The sequence below is a fragment of the Equus caballus genome, chromosome 3 (assembly GCF_041296265.1).
Source record: "Equus caballus isolate H_3958 breed thoroughbred chromosome 3, TB-T2T, whole genome shotgun sequence".
Taxonomy (NCBI): Eukaryota; Metazoa; Chordata; class Mammalia; order Perissodactyla; family Equidae; genus Equus; species Equus caballus.
This window is the reverse complement of record NC_091686.1, coordinates 64,453,500-64,479,902: the sequence shown is the minus strand read 5'-3', so window position 1 is coordinate 64,479,902 and position 26,403 is coordinate 64,453,500. Positions and strand designations below refer to the sequence as shown.

Here is a 26,403-nt window from a genome sequence, read left to right as displayed (position 1 = left end):
CAAAAGAGAACTTATACAGCTATATATTTTTCATGTAACTCTATTAACATCAAAGGAGTAAGAACACCATAATGATAAAAGCTTCAAATAACCAGAATGATGGAATCCATGAAAATAGACATTTGAAATATATAATTAAAAGATTCTAAGAGCTACAAGAATAAACAAATCTACAAAGTGAGAGATTTTAACATAGCTCTATTAGTAATGAATAAAAACAAAGTAATCAGTAAGTATATATGACATATTCAAACAATTAATAAATTTTTACATACATAGAATGTAGCACCCAGCAACTACAGAATGCACATTTTTTTAGTGCGTACTTAACATTTACAAAAATTAAGCATGTACTGAGTAATAAACAACACATTTTAAAAACTTAATCAATGAGAGTACATTCTCTCACCACAGTGGAATTAAGCTAGGAATCAATGACAAAGAAAACTACAACTCCCCTGGAAATAAAGAAAAAAAACTTCTAAATGACTCATTAGTCAAAGAAGAAATGATGACTATCAGAAAATATGCTGAACTGAATGATAATGGAAAATAATACACTTAAAATTTGTGAGATGCAGCTAAAAGCCATGTTTAGAGAGAGATTTATAAATGAATGCTTTGGAGAAAAAAAGAAAGCCTGAAAGTTAATGATTTAAATGTTAAGATGGTAGAAAAAGAGCAGCAAATGAAACCCAAAGAAAGCAGAAGGAAGAAATGAGAAATTACTGATAGTGAAAAAAAAAAAAAAACCAACATATAACAGAGAGGAACAACACAGCTGAAAATTGGTTCTTTTTTTCCTAAAGAAAATATTGATAAATCTCTGGGAAAGACTATGCATGAAGTAAATATTGGCAAAACAAATGATATCTAGAATGGAAAAGAAACATCACTATACCTCAAATGGACATTAAAATATCATAAAAAGATATGCTGAACAATTTTATATCAATAAACTTGAAGATTTAGATAAAAGTGGCAAATAACCAAAAAACACAACTTTCAGAAACTGATAAAAAGAGAAACGGAAAATCAGAACAGTACTATAGTTATTAAAGAAATTAAATCAATAATCAAAAAATTCCTACAAAGAAACCCCAAGTTCAGATGTATTTTACCAAACATTAAGAAAGAATACCAATCTTCAAGAAACCCTTCCAAAAGATATAAAATGAAAAAATACTTCCCAATAAATTTTATGAGGCCAGCATAACCTTTCTATGAAAATTTGACAAGGATACTGAAGAAAGGAAAATTACTGGCCAATCTCACTCAAACTTACATGCAAAAAATCCTGAGTAAAATATTAGCAAACTGAACACAAGGATATATAAAAAGGACAGTAATATATTACAACCTCCTTTGGTTTCTCCCAGGAATACAAAGGTGGTATAATATGAAAAATAGTCAATACATTTACCAAATTAACAGAATAAAGGACAAAAATCATATACTCATCTCAATAGAGAAAAGGCATTTGATGAACATTTATTCATACTAAAAAATAAAAACTCTATCAAACTAATAGAAGAAAACTTTCTTAATCTGATAAAATTTATCTATATAAAAACTACACTAAACATCATACTTAATCATAAATTACTTAAAGCTAATCAACTATGAAATTAGACAAATATGCTCATTACCACCACTTTTAGTTAGCTTTTTACTGGTGGTCTTAGAAAGTGCAGTAAGGTAAGAAAAAGCAATCAAAGACAAAAGAATTAGCAAGAGAATAATAAAATGTCATTATTTACAGATGATATGAATGTATAAATTGAAATAAAAAATGCATTAGGATTAAAAAGAAGGTAGCAAAGTGGCTGAAAATGTATTTGCCAAAGGCATTTAGCAAGATGGTTGAATGCCAATAAATATACAAAACTCAACTGTATTCCATAAATCAGCAATAACCACTAAGATTTATTTTCAAAAGGACTGTAAGAGCATCAAGAAAAGTCAACACCTAGAATAAATTTAATAAAAAATGTGCAAGACCACTACAGAAACCTAAAACTCAACACAGAGAGAAATTAGAGAAGGCACAATAAATGAAAGAATATTACACATTGTTAGAACAGAACACCCAGTGTCATCAAGGATAGACCATATGTTGAGAAACAAGGCAAGACTCTATAAACTTAAAAGAATTGAAATAATAACAAGCATCTTCTCTGATCATAATGCTTTAAAGCTAGAAATTAATTACAAGTAAAAAGCTGAGAAAGGGACAAAGATGTGGAGACTAAACAATATGTTATTGAACAAGCAATGGATCACTGAAGAAATTAAAGGAGAAATCAAAAAACATCTGGAGACAAATGAAAATCATAACATGCCATAGCAACTCATATGGGATGCAGCAAAAGCTGTATTAAGAGGGAAATTCATCGCAATACAGGCACACCTTAACAAACAAGAAAAATCCCAAATAAGAAATCTCAGTATATGAAAAGAAGAATGTCCCACTACCATGGGATATACTAATGGCAGCAACTCCAAATCTATAAGCAATTATAAAAAAAAAAAAAAAAAAAAAAGTCAGATGCTCTTAAGCAATATGTGACATATTAGCTAGCAGTAATATCTGCAGAGTTCACCACTTTGTCATTAATAGTTACCTGCAAGATTGTCAAGCATGAAGTTCAGTAGCTTTCGGGTTCCATCTGGGTCCTGGTATAAATTGAGAATATCCTGTGATAAAGGATTGCCTAAAGCAGAAGACAAAAATAAAATCTGTAAGACTTACAATCGCAAGACCAGACAATTTCTAAAGTGAAATTTACTGTATTTAATCTGTTACATAAATTTAAAGAAATTACATAGATTTAAGGAAATATTCTCTTTGTTAAGACTGTCATAAAGAAAAACTTCAAGAGTTATACTGCATAATTATAATTTAGGTTTGTCAAAATCACATATATACATACATACATAAACATATCTATATTCATCTTGGTTAATTCTGAAGTAACATCACAACTTGGCACCTTGAAGTAACCCCTATAGGTTCTACATTTATCTTTGAAGACTATATTCTAACTGAAGGACAAATAGCCTTGTATGAGAAAGAATGAGTGACACAAAAAAAGAGGGAAGGTCTTACCAATTAGAATATTTATGGAGGAAAAGAAGATACTTTAAGTGAAAAGAAAATGTATTACACCAAGATGAATTAGTGAAATGTGAGAGGAAAGTAAGAATTATTTTAATGACTGTGATCAAGGATATCTGAGAACTAGGAATACAGGTTTATCAAATATCAAAAAACAAGCTATTGTTAACAGTCTATATTTTCCCTTAAGGAATAAAGAAGACAAGCATGCAACAACAGTCCAGAACACAGATTTGAAAAAACAAAAACCATGGAACTTCCAGAAATGAACAATAAACAAACAAAAATCTTCAGTGCAACATACTTCCACCAGAATGGCTAAAATTAAAAACTACTGACCAAGAAAGTGTTAGAAAGAATGTGGGGGACTTGGAACTCTCATAAATTGTTGGTGAAAATGTAAAATGGTACAACAACTATGGTGAAAATTGGGTTGGCAGTTTCCAACTGACTTGAAAGTAGGAAAAGGAAACTTTCTGGGGTGACAGAAATACCCTATATCTTGAGCTAGGCAGTTGTCACACATGTATACTTTTGTCAAAATTACTCAAGCTGCATACTTAAGTATTTGAGTATTCTAGTGTTGTAAGAGTAACTCAATAAAGTACTAGGTAAAAAAATCATGATGAATGAGTTAGGACCAGTAGATTAGACACAGGTGAAAATTAAGTTAGTGAACAGAAAAAAATACATTCAAAGAAATTACCCAAAATGTATCACTGAGAGTCAAAAAGATGTAAAACATGAGATGGTAAAACATAAGGGAGTTAAAATAAGAAATCTTAATATACATTAAGTTAGAGCTCTAGAAAGAGAGCACAGGACTTTGGTTTTTGGTGCAACATGTAAAGAGGTTGGAAGTTGTCACTCTTGCCCTAACAATCAAGGTCATAGGGCAACCGCGACACTGAATACAAACAGGCAGACACAGAGAATCACAGTCTGGTGCAAGAAGCCTAAAGCAGAAGCCCAGAACTGGAACTAGTATCAGTTGGAATACTTTAAGTCATAATTGACAAACTGCTGGAGGCTCAGAGAAGATTAGCTTGAGAGTTAAAAACTTGAGGGGACTCAGTCTTAGGGGCCCCCACACTTCCTTGAGTTTTACCTCCAAGAGCACCACCAAGTTCTCACTATAAAGACTGGAGAAAAATCCCCTCATGCTTCTGGCAGGGGAGGGTGAAAGCAATGTTCCTCCTTAACAAGTCCTCCCACAAGGGAAACTATTTACCAGAATAAGAGCAAGTACAGTTTTACCAAAGCCTAACCAAGCTGGGGTAAGAGAAATACCCGACACTCCAGCCCTCTCTAGCCCGAGGCGGGTGAGAGGGGACAATACCCAACTCAGGCTCATTAAAAGACTGAGACCTAAGCATGGAACTACAGGACTCTCCTCCTCCTTCCACACCTCACCACCACATCAATAGAGCTCCTCTATAACAACAGCGGATTACAGCTAAAAGAACTGCAATCTCAGACTCTATTTAAAGAGTCTCTGGGAAAACCCAAAGACAACAGAGGAGATAAAAACAAGGACACCAGAGGAAATTTTACACTCTGACACACAACAATAGCAAATAATAAACACAATCTGGCCAGAAAGAGAGATTAGAGAGAAGTGAGAAGAGACAATATTTGAAAAGAAAAAGGCTGCAAACTTTCAAAAGCTAATTTTTAAAAACACGAATAAACTGATACAAGAAGCGCGATGTATACAAAGAAGTTTACAAAAGGACTTCATTTTACATTTTACTGAAAACTAGAGAATTCCAACAGCAAATAGAAGACTTTAAAACCAGACAGGGAAAAGGACCAATTACTTCAAAAGAAAAAACATGCAAATGGCAATGAAATTCATTAGCAAGAATGGAAGCTAGAATACAGTGGAATAATAGCTCCAAAGACTGCAAGATGGTATTTGAGACTTCAACACTCCTCTACCAGTTGTTGACAGAAAAAGTAAACAGAAAATCAGTAAGATGGAGAAGACCAAAACAACACTGTCAATCAACTTGAGCTAACTGATATTTATACAACACTTTACTCAAAAACAGGAAAATATACATTCTTTTCAAGAGCACATGAACATTACCAAGAGAGACCATATTTTCGGCCAGAAAACAAACTGTAACACATTTAAAAAAGAAATGAAATCACACAAAGCATACTATCTGACCATAATAAAAACACAACTAGAAATCAACAAGAGACAGATACCTAGAAAATTCCAAAGTACTTTAAAATTAAACATCACACTTCTAAATAATCCAAGGTCAAAGACGAACTCACAGGGAATTTTAAAATGTTTTAATTTAATTAAAATGAAAAACACATTATCAATATTTGTAGGATGCAGCCAAGTCAGTGGTTAGAGGTAAATTTATTGTGTTAAATGCTTGCATTAGAAAAGAAAGATCTAAAATCTATGATCTAACTTCCATTTTAAGAATCTAAAAAAAGAAGAGCAAAGGAACCCCAAAGAAACAAGGAAGGGATTAATAAGCATAAGAGTAGAAATTAGTAAAACTTAAAACAGAAAAACATCAGATTACTAGTGAACCCAAAAGATGGTACTTTGAAAAAGGAAATAAAATTGATAAACTTATCATTGATAAGGACAAAAAGACACAACTTATAAACATCAAGAATGAAAAAGGAAACAGCCCTTGAGACATTAGAAGGATAAGGAATGTTAAGAAAATTTTATGTCTACAAATTCAACAACTTAGAAGAATTCCTTCAAAGACAGAAACTACCACAGCTCACTCAAAAAGATAGAAAGAAAACTGAATAAAAATGGCAGAGTAAGGACCTCCAAAAATTTACCCTTCCATAAAAACAGTAACAACAACAACAACAAAAATTTCAGAACTCTAAAAATTAACCAAATGATTGTAGCAACCCAGGAGTGTTTATTAAAGAAAAAAGGCAGAATATGTGTAAGGACAGCAATTTGTGGAGTTTTAACTTTTCCTGGTTCCTCATTACCAGGGCAGCTTGGCAATCACCGGAGCAACTAAAACTGAGCTGGAGATCTTTCAAAGCCTCATTCTCAAAGACTGGTCATTGTCTGATGTTTGTGGTGGTTCCTCGATTCTTGTCTAGTGCTAAAAGACTTCTACCTGGAGGACAGGGGAGTGGGTCAGGGGCATGTTTGAGGAAACTATTACTGGCAAATGCTTTAATTTCATGGCTGACTGAAGTCATGGAAACAGCTGAGGCAAACCATAGACTAACCAAAAAGCTTAAAAGGAAAAGCTCAGGAGTAAGACGTCAACAGGGGCTTTGTAGAGTTCTGACGTATTCCTGGGAACCTAGAAGGCTATCCATATGTGAAAGGCTAGGCACAAGCTTAGCAAAGACCTAAAAACAGCCTAAGCTCTCACCTCTCTCTGACCTTGAGGCTTTGCACAAGTAGGAAGTGAAGACTAAGGCAGATTTATAAATTTCCTGGCTGAGTAATGAAGGTGTGCCCCAAAACACACACAGAGCTACTTGGCCAAGAGCAGGAAATTTACCGGTTCCTGACATTTAAGGAAATCTCTGTTCAAGCATTAGCTGATCACTAAACTGAACAGAGATGTCCATGGGCACACATGATAAAGAATATGAGCTTTACAGAATTAGTTCTGAAAAGTCACTAAAGCAACAAACAGCAAATACAACAACAAACAACCCTGTGGAGGGGAGAGATTCTGATTTCAGAGTTGCCACATTATTTAAAATGTCCAGTTCTTAACAAAAAATTATGAAGCATGCAAAGAAACAAGACAGCCTATGTCCCATACACTAGGAAAATAAAGCAATCAATAGAAACCCAAGGATAATAAACGCTGTACCTGAGGAATTACTAGAAAAGATTTTAAAAATCCACTATTTTAATATGTTCAAAGAGCTAGAGAAAATCATGTCTAAAGACTTAAAAGTATGAGAATGATGTCTCACCAAATAGAAAATATCAAAAAAGAAATCAAAACTCTAAAAAGGAACCAAATAGAAACTACAGGAAAGTAGAATGAAAAAATCACCAGAAGGGCTCAAGAGCAGTATTGGACAGGTAGAAGTAAGGGTCTGTTAATTTGAAGATAGGTCAGCTGAAGTTATAGACCCTGAGGAAGAGAAAGAAAAAAGAATGAAAAAAAATTAAAGAACAAAGAAAAATTAACAAAGCTCAGAGATCTATCAGACAACATCAAGTGCACCAAGATTTGTATAAAGGGAGTTCCAGCAGAGGAGAAAAGTACAGGAAAAAAATTTGAAGAAATATGGCCAAAAGCATCCCAAATTTGATGAAAAACCTTAACATACACATCCAAGAAGCTCAATAAACTCCACGTAGCATAAAATGAAAGAGAAATGCACCTAGAAAAATTATAATCAAACTATGGAAAGACAAAGAGAAAATGTTGAAAGCAACAGGAGAGTAGTGATTCATCATGTACTGATTCTCAATAAAATTATCAGCTGATTTCTCATCAGAAACTATGGAAGCCAAAAGGCTGTAGAATGACATACTCAAAGTACTGAAAGAAAAAGTCAACTAAGAATTCTATATCTAGCAAAACTCTCCTTCAAAATTAAAGGAGAAATTAAGACATTCCCAAACAAACAAAAACTGAGTGAGTTCGTCACTCAGACCAGCCCTACAGGAAATACAAAAGGGATTCCTTCAGGCTGAAATGAAAGAGCACTGGACAGTAACTTGAATCCACATGAAATAATAAAGAATACTAGTAAAGATAACTATATAGGTACATATAAAAAACAGTATAAGTGTAATTTTGGTTTTTAACCTCTTTTTTCTCCTATCTGATATAAGAGACAATTGCATACAGCAATAATTATAAATTTATGTGGATGGGCACAGAATGTATAAAGGTATTTATAACAGCATAAAAGATAAGTGAATGGAACTAGAGGTGCAAAGTTTTTTTATATTATTAAAATTAAGTTGCTATTAACCCAAATTACACTGCTATACACTAAGACGTTCACTGTAATCTTCAGGGTAGCCAACTTAGAAAATAATTCAAAATAATACAGCAAAAGAAACAAGTGAATTAAATTGATACACTGGAAAATATTCATTTAACACAAAAGAACTCATTCAGTGAGGAACAGAGGAACAAAAAGGACATGAGATGTATCAAAAAAATAGCAAAATGGCAGACATAAATCCTGTCTTATCAGTAACACATTAAATCCACATGGATTAAACGCTCTGATTTAAAAGCAAAGATTAGCAAGATGAATAAAATACAACTCTTTATATGCTGTCCATAAAAGACACTCTATAGATTCAAAGACACAAAATAGTTTGAAAGTCAAAGAAAAGAAGGAGGTATGCCAGGGAAACAGTAACTAAAAGAGAATGGCTATTCTAAGAAAAAAGGAATAACCTCAACGTCGTGTACCAATGAAAGAAACTGAATTAGTAATTAAAAATTTTCAACAAAGAAAATTCTAGGCCCATATGGTTTTACTGGAAAATTCTAACAATAGTTTAAGAAAGCAATAATACAAATGTTATGCACATTCTTCCAGGAATAAAAAGTGTTAATAACACTTTCCAACCCATTTTACAAGATCAGCAGTACTCCGATATCAAACCAAAGACACTATAAGAAAAACACTACAGAACAATGTCTTATGATCATAAATGTATAAATCTTCAACAAAATACTAGCAAACCAAATCCAACAATATATTAAAGAGACTACATAATGACTAAGTGGTATTTAAAATGGGAATAAAAGGCTGGTTCAACATCTGAAAATCCATCAATGTAATTCAGCACATAAACAGACTAGAGAAGAAAAGTTACATCATCATCATCTGAACCATTGCAGAGAAAGCCTTTGATCAAACTCAACTTGCATCAATGAGAAAAACTCTCAGCAAATGTGAAATAAAAGGAAATTTATTTAACCTGAAAAGGCATCTACCAAAAAACTTCCAGTTGATATAATTAATAGTGAAAGACTGAGTGCTTTCTCCCTAAAATCAAGAACAAGGCAAGGATGTACACTGTCATCACTTCTATTGTCCTAGCCAATGCAATAAGGCAAGAAATTAAAAGAATACATATCAGAAAGAAGAAAGTGAAACGGTCCCTATTCACAGATTAAAATTGTGTAAAAGCTCCTAGAAGTAATAAGTTTACAAAAGTTGCAACAGATACAAAATATTTAACAAGCAATTGTATTTTAATTCTATACAATGCCAATGAATAATTGGAAATTTAAAAAGCTATATCATTTACAATAGCATCAAAAATATCAAATAAATATAGCAAAATATCTGCAAGATGTGCATGCTGAAAACTACGAAACAATAGAGAAGTAAAAGTAAAGAAGACCTGCATAAAGGGAGAGGAAGACTGTATTCACAGATTGGAAGATGCAATACTAACTCACAAGATAAAGCTATTGAATCTCTAAAAACTGACATACATATTCAAGACAATCCCAATAAAAATTCCAGCAGGATATTCTGCAGAAAATATAAGCTGATTCCAAAATTTATATGGAAATGAAAGCATCTAGAGATGTCAAAGCAATTATGAAAAATAACCACAAAGTTGGAGAACTCATACTACATAATCTCAAGGCTTCTCATAAAGCTACAGTAATCAAACGTTTTGCTATTGCATTGATCAGTGGGACAGAATAGAAAATCTAGCAGTAGACCCACACGCATTTGGGTCAATTGAATTTTAACAAAGTTGCAAGGGAATCCATGTAGAAAGCATAATCTTTTCAACAAATAGTGCTGGACTGGATGTACATATGCAAAAGAACACACCTTGCACCATATACAAAAATTAACTCAAAAGAGACCATAGACCTAAATGTAAAACCTAACTTCAAAATTTCCAGAAGAAAATCTTCATGTATTTGGAAGGCAAAAATCTTAGATGTGACATCAAAGACATAATCCATAGAAGAAAACAAACGATAAATTGAACTTCATTAAAATGAAAAACTGCTCTTTGAAAGGCCCTGTAAAGAAGACAGAAACACAAGCCAGAGATTGGGACAAAACAGTTGCAAAATACTTACCTGAAAAGAACCTGAATCCAGAATTTATAATAAACTCTCAAATCTCAGTAATTAGAAAGATGCAACTCGATAATAGACAAAAGACAGCAAATAAACACAAGAAAATATACACTCTATCACTATTCATTAGAGAAATGATAATTAAAACCACAAGAAGATATTACTACATCCTATTAGAATGGCAAAAATAAAAAATACTGACAATACCACATGCTGACAAAGATGCATGCCAACTAAAACCCTCTCATATTTTTGGTGGGAATACAAAATGATACAGCCACTACAGAAAAGAGTTTGGCAGTTTCTTATGAAGTTTACTATATATCTATCATACAACCTGGCAATCCTACCCCTAGGTATTTGCCCAAGGAAAATAAAAACTTATTTCATGCAGAAATCTGTATTCAAATGTTTAAAGTGCCTTTATTTCTAATCATCCATAACTGGAAACAACCCAAATGTCCTTCAACTTGTGGACAAAAATCTGTGGTATATTCTCAGCAATAGAAATGAACTACTGATATACACAACAACACAGATGAACCTCAAATGTATGATGCTAAATGAAAGAATCCAGACTCAAAAGGTTATATAGTGTATGTTGCCATACATAACATTCTGGAAAAGTAGTTGCCAAGGGCTAAGTGTTGGAGACGGCACTGACTTCACAGACACAAATGAATTTCGAGTGGCGATAGAACAGTTTCATTTCTCAATGGTAGTAAGTGGTTATGCAACTGCATATGTCTACTAACATTCACCAAACGTGAATGTCTTCAACATTCCCCAAAGGGGTGAATTTCACTACATATAAACTATAGCTCAGTAAAAACGTTGCTGAAAATTTAATTTTTTCAAAAATGTATTCAAGGTACAATTTTAAGGATAACCACTAAGAATCTAGAAAAAAAATGTACAAATTCCAAACCAACAGAAAGTATACAGAAACAAACAATGGGGGGGAAACATTTTTAGAAAGGCAAAAAAGAAGAGGAAAATCACAAAGAGTAGAATCAAAACGTAGGATGGCAATAACACAAAAATATAAATAATTACACTATAGATAAGGCAAGTGAATCCATGCATTAAAAACAAAATAAAGTCTGACTGGATTAAAAACAAAGTCCAGTTAAGCGATACACCTAAGCATAAGTACACAGAAAGGTTGAAAGTAAATGGGTAAAAAAAGATACATTAGACAAACATTAACCAAAAGAAAACTTGCATAGCTATATTAGACAACATAGACTATAAGGCGAAAACCCTAAGAAGGGAGAAAGAGGCTCACAACCTAATATCAGGTTCAATTCAACAGAAAGTATAGCAATATATACAATACACACCAATATATAAATATACTTGATATATCTAATAAAATAACCTGAAACTATATAAATCAAAAGCTAACTGAACTACATGGGGAAATGAAGAAATACACTATTTCAATGGAAATTTTAGCATAAATATCTTAACTACCAAAAAAGCAAATAGTCAAAAAGTCTAAAGATATAGAAAATCTGAGCAACAGAACTAACAAACTTGATCTAATGGACAAATACATACACTTGTGCCCAGCAATTAGAGAAACAATATTCTTTTCAGATACAGTAAAACATTTACAAAAATTGATCACATACTATGCCATAAAGCAAGAATCAACAAACGTCAAAGCACTCGTTCATACAGGCTACCCTGTCTAAAATGCAATCAAGTTTAAAGCTAACAATAAAAAGGCTAAATTTAAAATCACATACGCATGGAAATTTTAAATAACTGAAGAGTCAAAGAAGATACAAAAACCTATATTAAAAATACTTAGTGTTTTCCACAGTGGCTGTACCAATATACATTCCCACTGCAGTTTACAAGAGTTTCTGTTTCTCTATATCCTAACACTCGTTATTTCTTGCCTTTTTAACAATAGCCATTCTGATGGGCACGAGGTGATATCTCATTGTAGCTTTGATTTGCATTTCCCTATTAATTAGTGATGCTGAACTGGTATAGGACTATGGAAAACAGTATGGAGATTCCTCAACAAATTAAAAATAGAACTACCATATGATCCAGCTATTCCACTGCTGGGTATTTATCCAAAGAAAATGAAAACACAAATTTGAAAAGATATATGCACTCTTAGGTTCACTGCAGCATTATTCATAATGCTGGAAGCAACCTAAGTGTCCACCAATGGATGAACAGATAAAGAAGATGTAGTATACGTACACACAAACACAAACACACACACACACACACACACACACAGCAATACTAAGCCATAAAAAAGATGAAATCTTGCCATTTGCAACAACACAGATGGACCTTGAGAGTATGAGACTAGGCAAAGTCAGTCAGATGAAAAAAAGACAATTATGATTTCACTCATGTGTGGAAGATAAGCAAACAAATACGTAGACACAGAGAAGAGACTGGCAGCTACCAGAGCAGGAGGAGGTGGGGGAATGGGGGAAGAGGTAGGGGGTAAGTAAAGGGGCACATAAGTATGGTGACAGATGGCAACTAGACTTCAAAACATGATGTACACCTGAAATTTATGTTACACATCAATGTCACTCAATACAAAATTAAAAAATAAAAATAAATAGATGAAAATATATCAAGAGAATATTATGAACTTTTTATGCAAAGAAATTCGAAAAGGTAAAAAGCTGACAAATTCCAACAGTTCCAATATGGTCCAACAAAACTGACCGACTAACAATTAGAAAGCCTCGATAGTTCTAGTAACTACAAACATATTGAGGTGGTACAAAAAAAAACACGAGGCAATGATAATTTTATAGAGTTGTTCTACCAAAATTTCAAGGAACAAATTAGTTCAATCCTACACAACTCTTTGAAACAACGGAGTAAGAATAATAAAAACACAGGTCTATCTTACTCATGAACATATGTGAAAAATTCCTTTAAAAATTCTATTAGGAGAAGCAGTCCACCAGGGACTCTGTGCTTCCCCTGCTCATTCTTGGTAAGTATGACAGATTCTGAGCTAATCTGTCTCCTGATACTAAGCAGTTTCTGTAGCTAGTAACATAGGTAATAAGTCAGGACAACTACAGCAATACTTTCAAGTAACTGTTTGATCCCCTGCAGAAGCAGGACTAGCTTTTTCCTGCTTGCTACAAGATTTGCTGCTTGCTTGAAAAGTGCTGGACCCTTGACACGGGATTACTCAATTGCAATGCAAACTCACTGTGTACATAGCATTTGTCTGGGTCCATCTTGTTGCCTGAGTAATAATGTTCTTTGTCTCTGACCCAGGAGTCTCATGTCTTCTGCCACCATCCATGAAACAATAAGTGGTTAACTTACTAACTTGCAAGTAGGGCAAAATCTCGGACCCTTCACAGTTCTTGACAAATATTATTAAAATAAATCCAGCACTGTGCAAAAGCACCAAGTTGGGTTTATCTCAAGAATGCAAGTGTGGTTTAAATTGGAAAAAAAATATATAAACAGGTAATTTACCACCTCAATCTATGAAATGAGAAAAATAATATAATCATCTCAATGATGAAGAAAAACATTTAATAAAATTCAGCACTTAAATAAGGATTACTAAAGTAGAAATATAAGGAAACTTCTAGAAACTAAAAAAATTTTTCACCAAAAATATAGAGTAAATATCATTCTTAATGAAAAAACTTCGAAGTATTTCCTTTAAAATTGGGAATAGAAGCATACCCAGTATTGATTCTTCTATTCAACATTGTACTAAATATCCTAGTCAGTACATTAAAATAAATTAAATATACACACATTTGAAAGAAACAAAACTGTCATTATGATTATCTGCATACAAAACCTAAAAGAATTCACAGAAAAATTTTTAGAAAGAATGAGAATTTAGCCAAGAATGAAATAAGATCAATTTTTTAAAAAATTTTATCTCTAAATCCCACCAGCAAATAAGCAGAAAAAGCAAGTTTAAAAATAGAAAAGACAGGGTTTACAATAGGAACCAAAAACGTATAAGGTACCTAGAGACAAATCCAACAAAAGACGTGCTTGACCAGTCAGTGTGCAGAAAGTTATAAAATTTTATGCAAAGACATTAAATAAGAACTAAACAAGTGGAGAGAGCATCTAAATTCATGGACAGGAAGATTCAATATAATTAAGATGTCAATTTTGCTAAATTAATTTAGACATTCAATGCAATTCTGAAGTCCTAACAGCATTTTTAACAAAACTTAACAAGCTGTTTTTTAGTATGAGGAAGATCCAAGACACTCAAACTGCCAAGACACTGTAAAAGAAAAACCTAAGGGGACTTCCCAAAGCAGATATTAAGTCTGAATATAAAACCATAATAACTATGATAAATTAGTAACTAGCACAAGATTAGACAAATTGATTACTGGATATACAGAATGGAGATCCCAAAAAAAGACCGAGAGACATAGCTGATATATGAGAGAGGTGATTTTGCTTATCAGTGGAAAAAGAAAAAACTATTCATGAAACGGTGTTGAGACAATTGGTTATTCATAGGGAAAAACAAGATTAGATCTCTCCCAAAATTAGACCCTTCATACCATATTAAAAAATCAATTCCAAATGAATGAAAGAATTAACTATCAAGAGCAAAACTTTACAACTCTTAGGAGATAATACAGGAAAACATAGTTCTGACCTGGAGCGGAGCAGGGTTTAACTAGACATAACATGCACTAATCAGAAAACAAAACAATAAAAATATCAAATCTATTCATTAAAAGATACCAAGAAAGAAAACAAAAAGAAAAGCCACAGGGAGTGGCTCCATGGCTGTCTAGTTAAGTTCACATGCTCAGCTTTGGCAGCCCAGGGTTCACTGGTTCGGATCCTGGGCACAGACCTATGCTCAGCTCATCAAGTCATGCTGTTGTGGCATCCCACATAGAAGAACTACAATTACTTACAACTAGCATATACAACTATGTACTGGGGTTTTGGGGAGCAAAAAAATAGAGGAAGATTGCCAACAGATGTTAGCTTAGGGCCAATCTTCCTCACCAAAAAAAGAAAACAAATGTCACAGAGTGAAAGAAGATATTTACAACATAAAATAGACAAAAGTTAAGCACTCCTACAAATCAGTAAGAAACAAATACTCTGAGTGAAAATGAGCAAAAAACATCAATAGCAATTTTCCAGAAGAAACATGGCCAATACATATGTGAAAAGACACTCAATCTTATTAGCAATTAGGAAAATGCAAATTAAGAGTACAACTAAAAACTATTTCATACTCAATAATGAGGAAAAATTTTAAGATATGACAATACTAAATGTTGAGAAGAAGACAGAAAAATGGAAACGATATTATTTTGGGGAGTCTATTTCAGTACAACTACTTTGTAAAACATCATGGCATTACCTAATAAAGCTAAGGATATAAAGGCCTCTACAACCCAACAATTCCACTCCTCGGGACTCTAATCAAGAGAGACATACAAGGATGTTCACAACTGCATTACTCATAGTAGCAAAAAAAGGAAAAACAACCTAAATATCTACAGAATGAATAAATCACAGCATATTCATAGATCAGAACGCAATACAGCAATGAAATAAACTACAACATAACCAAGTTCAAAAGAAACAAGTCAGAGAAAATGACATTCAGTAGGATTCCATCTATATAAAAGTTAAAACACCTGTAACAGATACATAAATAAGCCCAGTTCTTGTACATAAAAGGTGCTCATCACTACCTGCTGAATGACTGAATGAAAGGTAAAGGATATCTAACACAAAATTCAGGACAATGATAACCTGTGGGGAAAGCAATGAAGAGGTAATCATGAAAAGGCACACAGGAAACTCACAGGGTACAGGGGATGTACACCAACAAGGTGGATTGTGCCTATTTCCCAATAACCTCACCAACAGTTATTTTACCAAATTTTTGGAATTCTTCCAATCTGACAGGTGAAAACTGAGTATAGTTTCAATTTGCATTGTTATGATTATGCATAAGGTTGATTAACTTTCTATATTTAAGAGCCATCTGAATATCCTCTTATATAAACTATTAATACGCTCTCTACTAGGTTACTGTTTTACTTACTGGTTTCCAGAAGCTCATTATGTAACACAGAAATAAGTACTCTGCCTCCTATATGAATGACAATTAGATTTTCAAAGTGTATTTTTTAAAAAGGTACTGAGAATGTTGGGTAATGGGTGTATACTTATTCATTTTATTTTCTTTAAAATTTATGTTGTTCTTCTTTTATATTATATTTCACACAAAAAAAATCTACAAGTAAAAGAATCTTCTACTGCCATGGTCCATTTTATTTTAAGAGAGAGAAGTCGTTCTTGTAAAAAAACTAGAAATTTTCAATTATTGAAGTTCTAAATTTTTTATGACTTGGGACCATCAATGTTTAATGCCTGAGGACAACCCTTTGGCCCATATGTCAGAGAAGATATTGCCTTAATATGAATTCTAAATTATTTAAAACTATGTTATTATATGTTAAACAAAAAATATGTTATTATAATTAGTATGAAAGTGTGAATTTGATATTTCATGAATCTAAGATTATAAAAAATGACAACCATCCTATAATTTTTTTTAATAGAAAGGAACAGACCTACACCCACTCCAACTCTAGCTGGATGGCAGTTTCAACTATAAGAGTAAGATTTAACATATAGAGAATAAGGTGAAATGTCCCAACAGTTAAATTTCAAATGCCTTAGGTTAAGGTTCAAGAAAATTCTTTAGATATAAGTATCCCCTGTCCACTTCATACATGATTTAAAAAAATCAATAAAATCTTAGAGAACCTAAAAACACAAGACTTAGATCATTCACATAATTATCCAATTTACAAAGGGTTAAATATATAAGGAAGCCTAGTATCATTTCAGTCATTTCAACCAAAGTCAGCATTCTTTATATTCTTCTTCGAGCTTCGATCTTAATGTTCCATGATACGATATAAACAAAGGCAAATAGAATATGTTCACAAAGACTCAAATAGTCTTTGAACAAGGAAATAAAATATATGAAGGTGTATACTTTACAAGGCTTTGATTAATGTTCATTCCTCACGAACACAGAATAAAATGTTTAAGCAATATAGGACATCTGTATTTATTCCTCTGAATTCAAAATAAACCTTTCTTCCTATGCTATGCCATAAGAGAAAATTATACAAATTTCAATATTTATATGAATTGAGTATGACTTTCATCTCAAACTGAGATAAGATCGTCAGAGGAGCCTGCATTTTGAATTAATACATTTTATTTAGAATACTGGTATACTTGGTTTTATTGTACTTTGAAGATACTTTGCTTTTTTACAAGATACTCCACTGGCAAAAAGATTACAACTTGCTGAAGGCTCAGATGATGGTTAGCATTTTTTGGCAATAAAATATTTTTTAATTAAGGTATGTACACTGTTTTTTAGACATAATGCTATTGCACACTTACTAAACTACAGTATAAACATAATTTTTATGTGCACTGGGAAACCAAAATATTCTTGTGACTCACTTTATTGTGATATTCGCCTTATTCTGTGGTCGGGAACCAAACTGGCAATACCTCCAAGGTATGCCCACAATTATACTTATTTGGTATAATTCATTTTTACTGTTATAATGTTTCCCCTCCTATAATCATATAATACGTCAATGCTATTTTATCTACTCTATCAAAACCTGAGATGAGACATTCTGGCTAAGGTTAAGGTTTATTCTATTAAATCATTCTTTTTTTAAAAAAAAAAAAAAGGACGACAATGAAAAAAATTACAGTGTTAATTTAAAATACTTCCTCTAAGGAATTTCAGAGTTTTATAGAAAATCAAAGGTAAAATACAAAAACAAAACACAAAAATGTCCTCATACAAATTTGTTAAAATGATAGCAGCATGTTGAAATCTTGAAGCTCAATTTGATACTGAAGAACACATTTCTTTCAAGAGAAAGCAGAGTCACATTCTCAAAATTATACTAAAACTTGACCTATATTGCACCCAAAATGGTCTTTAAAAGGCTAGAACAACTCAACACTGAGTGTTAATACCATTGTTTTTTTTAAAAATCACTCACCTTTCAAACCTAGAGTTTGTAGCTGGAAGAGCCGACCAAGTTCATAAGGCAAAACCCGTAACAGATTGTTATTTAAAAGCAATTCCCTGTTCAAAAAAGAATTGTTTTAGTTTAATATAGCAAGCTTTATTAATATCTACAATTGTTTTCTTAACGCTCTAACATATCATGAGCGATGTTTACATTCAAGGCACATTTTTGTACACTCATCCAAAAATGTGAAACATTAAAGTACTACAATATGTGTAATTGCCACAACTGTTAACAGTGTTTCTACGACTTACTCATTCTCTAACACAGATTATTAAAGGTGTAGGAACTGGATATCATTCTCAGGCTAAACCCACCCCCTTTTTCTCTCTCACTCAAATGCCTATCAGATGCAAATCAGAGTGACAGATATTCTTAGTATCCAAAGATAACAGATATCCCTGAACCTAGTCTAGTTCGTAGAAAAAAGTAAGTTTTTTTTTTTATGAACTTCAGGATTTAACTATAAGTCAATTGCCTGTATCAATTTTTATCACAGAGCACAACTATAATCACATCAAGACACTATATGAAGAATAATGACTAACAGAGAACATGACCGTTAAAAATAAAGCCCAGGATAATAGATCTAACACAACAGCACAGATATGATCTGAGTTTATGACTATGAAATTCTGGGCAGCCTATAGAAAAAATAAACAGCCCTCTTATTAGACAACTAAAAAGTACTTTAAAAAAAGGAAACCAACAGAAACATACAGTGAGAGGACAGTAAGGAACAAGATTCTAAAACAATATAAATGTTTAATTTTAAACATACGATAGTAATTTTTTTAAATTATTACTCAGCAGATAAATAATACAGAAAAATAACCTTTGTTTGTACTGGAAACATTTATACAAGGTCTTGAGATTCCACAAAATTTTCTCCTATGAAGAAATTCTTAAAGAACCCTGAAGGACTAGAAATAAATCCATTTACTATCAGGTTTTAAAAGGTTTCCTTAAGGATACTTTGCCTTATAAAATAGAGATGTGTTCCTAAAATTTTTCTTATAATCAAATCATATTTTCCCAATTATTTCTGACTAGTCATCACACACTTGAGCCTAAAGCGAGACTCAGTATTTTAGTCCCAACCCACCTCAAGTCTGTCAAAAGAAATTGGTAATACAAGCACACTTCTAGCCAGAAATCTCCAAATTTAAAGGATGGAAAACAAATGTTCAATGAAGGCCACCTCAAGCACTGTGCCTAGACAGTTTATATCATTTGATCTTTAAACACATATGCAAATCCTACTGTAAGATGAGTAACATCCCATAATGTTCTTATTTGGTAAATTTCGAACTTTATATAGTTAAGTCATATCTATAATATTTCCTCACCTGAGAGACACCATGTTTCCTAGTTCTGCTGGTAAACTTCTGAGTTTATTGGATGACAGATCCAGGTAAACCAGATTATGAAGCTTGGCAATATCAGGTGGAATGCGACTAAGGTAATTGTCATTTAGGTGCAGTGCTGTCAAGTGTGTCAATGACCAAAGTGACGTACTTAAGCTCCGCACTCTACCTAAAAGGCAAAATATTGAAGTATTAAACTCTAGGCCCAAGACAAAGGTTGAACTACAAGGAGTAAAAAGTGGTAGAAGAGCCTGCAAATATATGCATATATTCTGTCTTAGACTTTTTAATTTTGTATTTAATCTCATTTGATTGACCCCAAACACATTTGGCCCTTCTTTAATTTCATGCCACTTCTGCCTGACAATCTTTCTCATGGACCCTCCATGTATTAAATGAGAGGTGGCATAATGAGGAGACCAATAGTGTCAAGGTGATGACATGGTCTCAAAGAGAAAGCATGGGGCTGAACTGAGGTTTTTTTGGCAGAGCAATCCTGAATTTTTTTCTTTTGCTGAGGAAGATTCACTATGAGCTAATATCTGTGCCAATCTTCCACTATTTTGTATGTGGGTTGCCACCACAGCATGGATGACAAGTGGTCAAGGTCCACGTCTGGGATCCAAACCCGCAAATTCAGGCTGCCAAAGCAGAGTGCACCAAACTTATCCACTAGGCCACGGGGCCAGTCCCCCGCATTTTTTTTTTAAGTCACAGTCCTAACAAAACTATTTCTTACATACTCCATGAAAATTAATAGTGCAAGGTTTATCCATATCCAGGGCCTGAATTAGTCCACAAACTTTAAAAAGACAAGAGTAATTACTATGATTTAGAACCAACCTTAGATTAGCCACCAGGAAAGCCATTTTTATCCCCAACCAACCATTTCCCTGGTTTTCTGATGTTACAATTACAGATTAACAACTGTGGTTTAAGATTTTTGCATTAACTGCATACTCAAGGAAACAGTCACACATTAAAGCTTTATCAACCACTCAGCATCTGATAGCTATGGTGGAACATGTACTAGACAAAGTCAGAAAATCTGGTTCAGAGTCCTAATTTTTACCATTTATTCGCTATATAAGCCTGAGCAAATCACCTAACCTCAGCTTCTACAAAATGTGATATTATCTCAGCAATTAATTTATACGAAGATTATTTCATAAACTTTACAAAGGTAAAATGGTATTTTAATTACATATCACTTTCCAAACAAAAGATTTTGATTAGAAGAGCTGTGGAAAGTAGAAAGGGCACAAAAATCTCCAAGGGGAAATGTTACTTTTCATATAGCTGTTAAGCAGTAAACTCAAACTTAGATCTGCTGTCCAGGGTTCTTTCTACCAGTGTTCTTTCATGCTGTCTATAATCAGCCTTAAAGTGCCAACTAGGATTTTGCATTTTAATAGGAAACAAAGTTCTCGAGTGAAGAGAGGCTCTGGTAAAAGAAAAACTTATTTCAGTTTTACCCAGGGTTTAACTGAGTGGTTCTCAACCAGGGACAATTTGCTCCCCAAAGGACTTTGACAATCTGGAGACATTTTTGGTTGTCAAAACTAGAGGAATGTTACTAGCATCTAGTGGGTAGAGGGCCAGGGATGCTGCCAAACATCCTACAGTGCACACAACAGCCCCTAACCACACAGAACTGTCTGGCCCTAAGTGTCAGCAGTACAAAGCTGAGAAACCCCAGTTAACCTAATAGGCTTTGCTCATATTCATTCTTTTGATTACGAATCACCTATCCACCCAGTTACCTTTTAGCTAAATGTACAGGTAATTCTTGCTACTGACACTATAACGTGGGTTTAACTCTTCCAAAAGAAAGCCTACTCGGGAAAAAACTACATTCTATATATAATCTGTATCATATCAATTCATAAAAGAAAAACAGTACTTATATTCTATTTTTAATAAAGTTTTAACTTCACAATAATTTTAGAGTTACAGAAAAGTCAGCAAGATAATACAGAGTTCTGTATATCCTTTACCCAGTTTCCCCTAATATTATCATCTTATATTATCATGGCACATTTGTCAAAACTAGGAAAGTAACACTGATACATTACTATTAACTAATTTACAGACTTTATTTGGATTTCACCAGTTTTTACATCTTTTTGTTCCAAGATTCAACTCAAGATGCCGTTTTGCATTTAGTCATCATTGTCTCCTTAGTCTCCTCTGGTATGTGACAGTTTCTCAGCCTTTCATTGTTTTTCACGACCTTGACAATTTTGAGTTAGGTATTTTGCAGAATGTCCTTCAGTTTGCATTTGTCTGATGTTTTTCTCACTATTAGACTGGGGTTATGAGTCTTTAGGACTCATATTCTATTTTAACAAATCCTAAACATGTAAGGTCCCATAACACAGTTATTACTTATTTGTAGAATAAACAGACAGTTTCTAGGTTTCCTACTCTGCCAACACTGGGGTGATAGGAGGATGGCAAAGAATTCAATCTGCAAAAATAATTACTCTGCAACAGCCAAAACAAAACTTATTGTATCAAAGAACCTGCTTTTACTTAGAAACTGAACTCCCAATGTCCTCAATTCCAGACGCCAACTCTGGCTTGAGGTAATAATCTCAAAAGAAAGGATAGAAAAAAAGATATTTAATCACAGATAAAGCAGAAAAATTAAACACTAGTACCTCAGCATCTTGTATTTTCTCAATTCGTTCGTCTAATTAAAAATGTACAAATAAATAAACATAAGAATACTCAACTCTTGTTCATTATTGCTATTACATCCTGGATTAAATGTTTCAGATTCCACTCACCCGAGATTTCTAATTCTGCCCAGTGAGATTTTTTCCCATTGGCTACCTCCTCTGCTGACATGATGGTATAAATTCTGCGAGGATCTGGAGGATCATATTTTTCCTTTGGCATCCCTATTAGTCTGTAAAAAAAAAAAAAAAAAAAAAAGATCAACAATTATTACAGTCTTATAGAAAAAAAAGGGATGGTAAGTTTTCTTTTCCTCTCCCCTTACCAGGCTACTAAGTCATTTCATATTACAAATTCTCACTAGAAGAAAAACACATCTGCGGTATGCTAGGCTCTTTCAGGATCTCAGTAACAGATGCCTAAAGGAAAATGCAAACAAGCAATGACACTGGACTTCACAGTGAACATAACTGCTTCTCAAACATCTATTCCACCCCTTCCCCCTCATTTAGCTGCCCTGCTTTCCAAGAGAGACTGACCCTAGACCAGTTTTCTGAATGGACTCTGACTAGTCTAAGACAATCAAGATAATCCTATCCTCCTTGCCTCAGTGGTATTCAGATATCCCATATCTAAGACAATCAGCACTTGACATTTCCCTTGTCGTAGAGATTAGTTCAGAAATATCTAATAATCACGAGGCTTAAGACTCATTCTGAATTTATGGAAGGAGCAGGCTTCTCTCTCCTGCTGGTCACAAATGAAGAATAATATAGACGGGACTGCTGTTGGCAGCCATCCAACAACTATAAAGAAAGTCAGCCATGGAAGTCAGAGTCTAGAAAATAGAGAAACAAAGCCAGAGTCCTCACCAAACCATATCTGCAGCACTCCCAAACAGTGCACTTTTTGGATAGAGAAACCAATATATTTCACTTGTTGTTTAAACTAGTTTGAGTTGTGTTTTCTGTTACTTGCAATCAAAAGCATCCTAATTAGGATGATCATATATCTTGGTTTACATGGACCAGTCTTGGTTTATATCTGTTGTTCTTAGATAATTATTAATATCATTCCTTTTCACTCTCAAAAGTGCCCAACTGGATGATGAGTTACATGGTCATCCTAACTGAAACTAATATTATACAGTCTTCTTCATGAAACTCCAAAATAATCACTGAACAATCATCAGTGACAACCAACTAGACACAGAATTCCTCAACTGTACAATGTATGAAGCAGATGACAAATGGCCCTAAAAGTAACCATTCAAGAGGTCTAGTATAAGAATCACTGCTTGACAATTGGCAGAAAATAAAATCCAGTTCAGATCTAACAAGAATAGCAAATGACAAAGTCCTGAACCTAATTAAACTCCTGCATGCAATCAGTAAATTGCCTCATAGTATCTATAGTTGATTCTTTGCTCATATTTTTACATACATACACACACACACACATCTCAAAACGAAGTGTCTAAATCTGGGAGTGTTTCTAAGGAGAGTTTAGAACTTACATCTCAATGGAAGAGTTACTTTCAGGTGGTCTGAAATTTGTTACATACAGAAAACAAAGAAAAATTAGAGGTATTCTATCATGTATCAAGAAATCAAAGCTAGTTTATAACAGGACAATCAAAAATTCCCACACCATAATTTGGCCTCATATTTCTGAAGGTAAAATAGTCATTCCTTCTCCCTTACTAAAAGGGGTAAAGAGAAAGTTTTCCATATTTGTTATCTTTTGACAGTAATTAGCTTCCAAGTTTCCAGGTTAAGCCCTTCTGCTTTAACCTTATCATACAATTTGGGTGATACTAAACCATATTTCCCATAAACGTCCCAGATCTCCATATAGCACAAATAATATGATCATTTTCCACAGGGAAAAACTTCTTTTCTGCCACATTCAGCCTATGTAAAATACTTCTGAAAATAAAATGCTTAGATAACAAGGTTTCCAAAACTTCTACTGTGCATCATAAGGCACATGTATCTCTGTGGATACTTCTGCCTACTAATATAAGATTCTATAAAAACACAAGCTTAAGCAAAACCAAATCAAACAGATCCAGATTCAAAGACATGCTGAAAATCTATTAACTACAATGAGGACAGGTGAAACACAAAGACTATCAAATTCGCAAAAACATGTTTCATTAATTTTAGACCATTTTTATAAAACACACAGTACAAGATTAGAGGTTAACATAATTTGGCTGTTTTAATCATGGCTCCCACTCAATGGTATGTTCCTTAAGAGGACTCTGAGTTGGGCTGGCCCAGTGGCGCAGTGGTTAAGTTCACACGTTCCACTTCTCGGCGGTCCGGGTTTCGCCACTTTGGATCCCGGGTGTGGACATGAGACTGCTTGGCAAAAGCCATGCTGTGGTAGGCGTCCCACGTATAAAGTAGAGGAAGATGGGCATGGATGTTAGCTCAGGGCCAGTCTTCCTCAGAAAAAAGAGGAGGATTGGCAGTAGTTGGCTCAGGGCTACTCTTCCAAAAAAAAAAATTTATAAAAGGACTATGAGTTACTTTTGTGTGGAGGCATATCCTTTTTACAACTCTATACAGTCCCTACACATAGTACGCACTTAATATGTATTTGTGGAATGAATATATGCTTTATAATCCTAAAATCTACCACTGTCCTCCTATCGTTCCTATCTCACAGCCAATTAATAGCCAATGTTTTCTAAAAATAAATCTCAAGAAATGGTAATTAATCCACACGTTCAACTTTCCTAAATATTTTTAAAGTCTAGATAGATTAATAATTGCCATGTCTTCTGGCCCTCTAATGCTAATCTTAAAACAGCTACTAGACAGAATTACATTTCTTTTTTAAAAATTTTCCATGGGGCCAGCCTACTGGTGCAGCAGTTAAGTTCACACGTTCCGCTTTGGCAGCCCAGGGTTCGCCAGTTTGGATCCTGGTTGCGGACATATGCACCACTTGTCAAGCCATGCTGTGGTAGGCACCCCACATATAAAATAGAGGAAGATGGGCACAGATGTTAGCTCAGGGCCAGTATTCCTCAGCAAAAAGAAGAGGACTGGCAGCAGATGTTAGCTCAGGGATGTCTTCCTCAAAAAAAAAAATTTTCACAAGTTTCCATCTTTGTCAGTCAATTAAAATTTATGGACTCTCTTCCTGCAAGACAGATTCATAAAATGTTTACCAATGTCTATCATATGTAAAAACCGAAGCATTATTAATACTGTCATATTAGGGGTAGGAGGTCTCTTTTGGATTTGATTAGAAAGCCTACAAAAATACAAGTCAATTAATTCTTCAAAATGAACCTAGATTTAGACAATTTGATTGAAGCCAAAACATTTTTCATTCGGGTTAACTAAGTAATTCAGCAGAGTCTACAGTTTGGGTGATCACTACCGTCCCAGATTTTCAAATGTGCTACTAAAAACGTAGAGAACTCAAACTTAGTAAATTGGTACTACTGAATCTTCCTATTCAGCTTTACTTCCCCTCTAAGTTCCCCAGCATCAACTTTCCCTTGGAGACATACCACAAAAATCTATTTCAAAATAACTTAAAATATAAAAATAACGATTCAAATGTAATTTAAATCTCTAAATGTGACACCAATAATGTGGTTTCTAATAGCCTCGTATATAGGTCATTCCAAGGCTTAAATACTGAGGGAGAGACACTTTTTTATCCAAGAAATAGAAATGTTTTATTTTGGAAAGCCTAACAGCTAATTCTTTTCCCTATCTTCTTTTTCATACTGATTAAAGAGGCAGGTTTTTTAACTGGTTTTTCCCAAGAGTTTCTAATTTCTACAAATCTTACATCAGTTCCCAAAGGATCCTCCCATTACTTCAACCTAATTTATACTGAGGTTCTGTGATCACAAAGTAACAAAGTAAACTAAAAGCCCCTTCCCAATACAACCTTTTTAACTTCCCAGTCTTCAACTCCATTTAGACACTATGAAAAATACTCCACATAGCCCCGTCAAATACCAGCTACATAAACTTCTTTGAATCTGCCATCACTCTCTCCATTCCTTGGACCACAGCATATCATCTATGCAG

At 33.7% G+C, this 26,403-nt stretch overlaps 1 protein-coding gene across 8 annotated transcripts in view; it reads right to left on the bottom strand.

Annotated features, from left to right (window-relative positions):
* CNOT6L (CCR4-NOT transcription complex subunit 6 like) overlaps window positions 1–26,403 on the bottom strand; it is a 103,018-nt gene that overhangs the window by 39,775 nt on the left and 36,840 nt on the right. For all 8 annotated transcript variants that reach the window (XM_023637902.2, XM_070263630.1, XM_023637901.2 and 5 more), the window contains exons 2-5: window positions 22,450–22,571; window positions 19,640–19,826; window positions 18,261–18,346; window positions 2,625–2,714 (exon numbers count right to left, since the gene is read on the bottom strand). In XM_023637902.2, coding sequence (XP_023493670.1) covers window positions 2,625–2,714; window positions 18,261–18,346; window positions 19,640–19,826; window positions 22,450–22,561 — 475 coding nt within the window. In that variant the 5' untranslated portion in view covers window positions 22,562–22,571. The remainder of the gene's footprint in view (window positions 1–2,624; window positions 2,715–18,260; window positions 18,347–19,639; window positions 19,827–22,449; window positions 22,572–26,403) is intronic.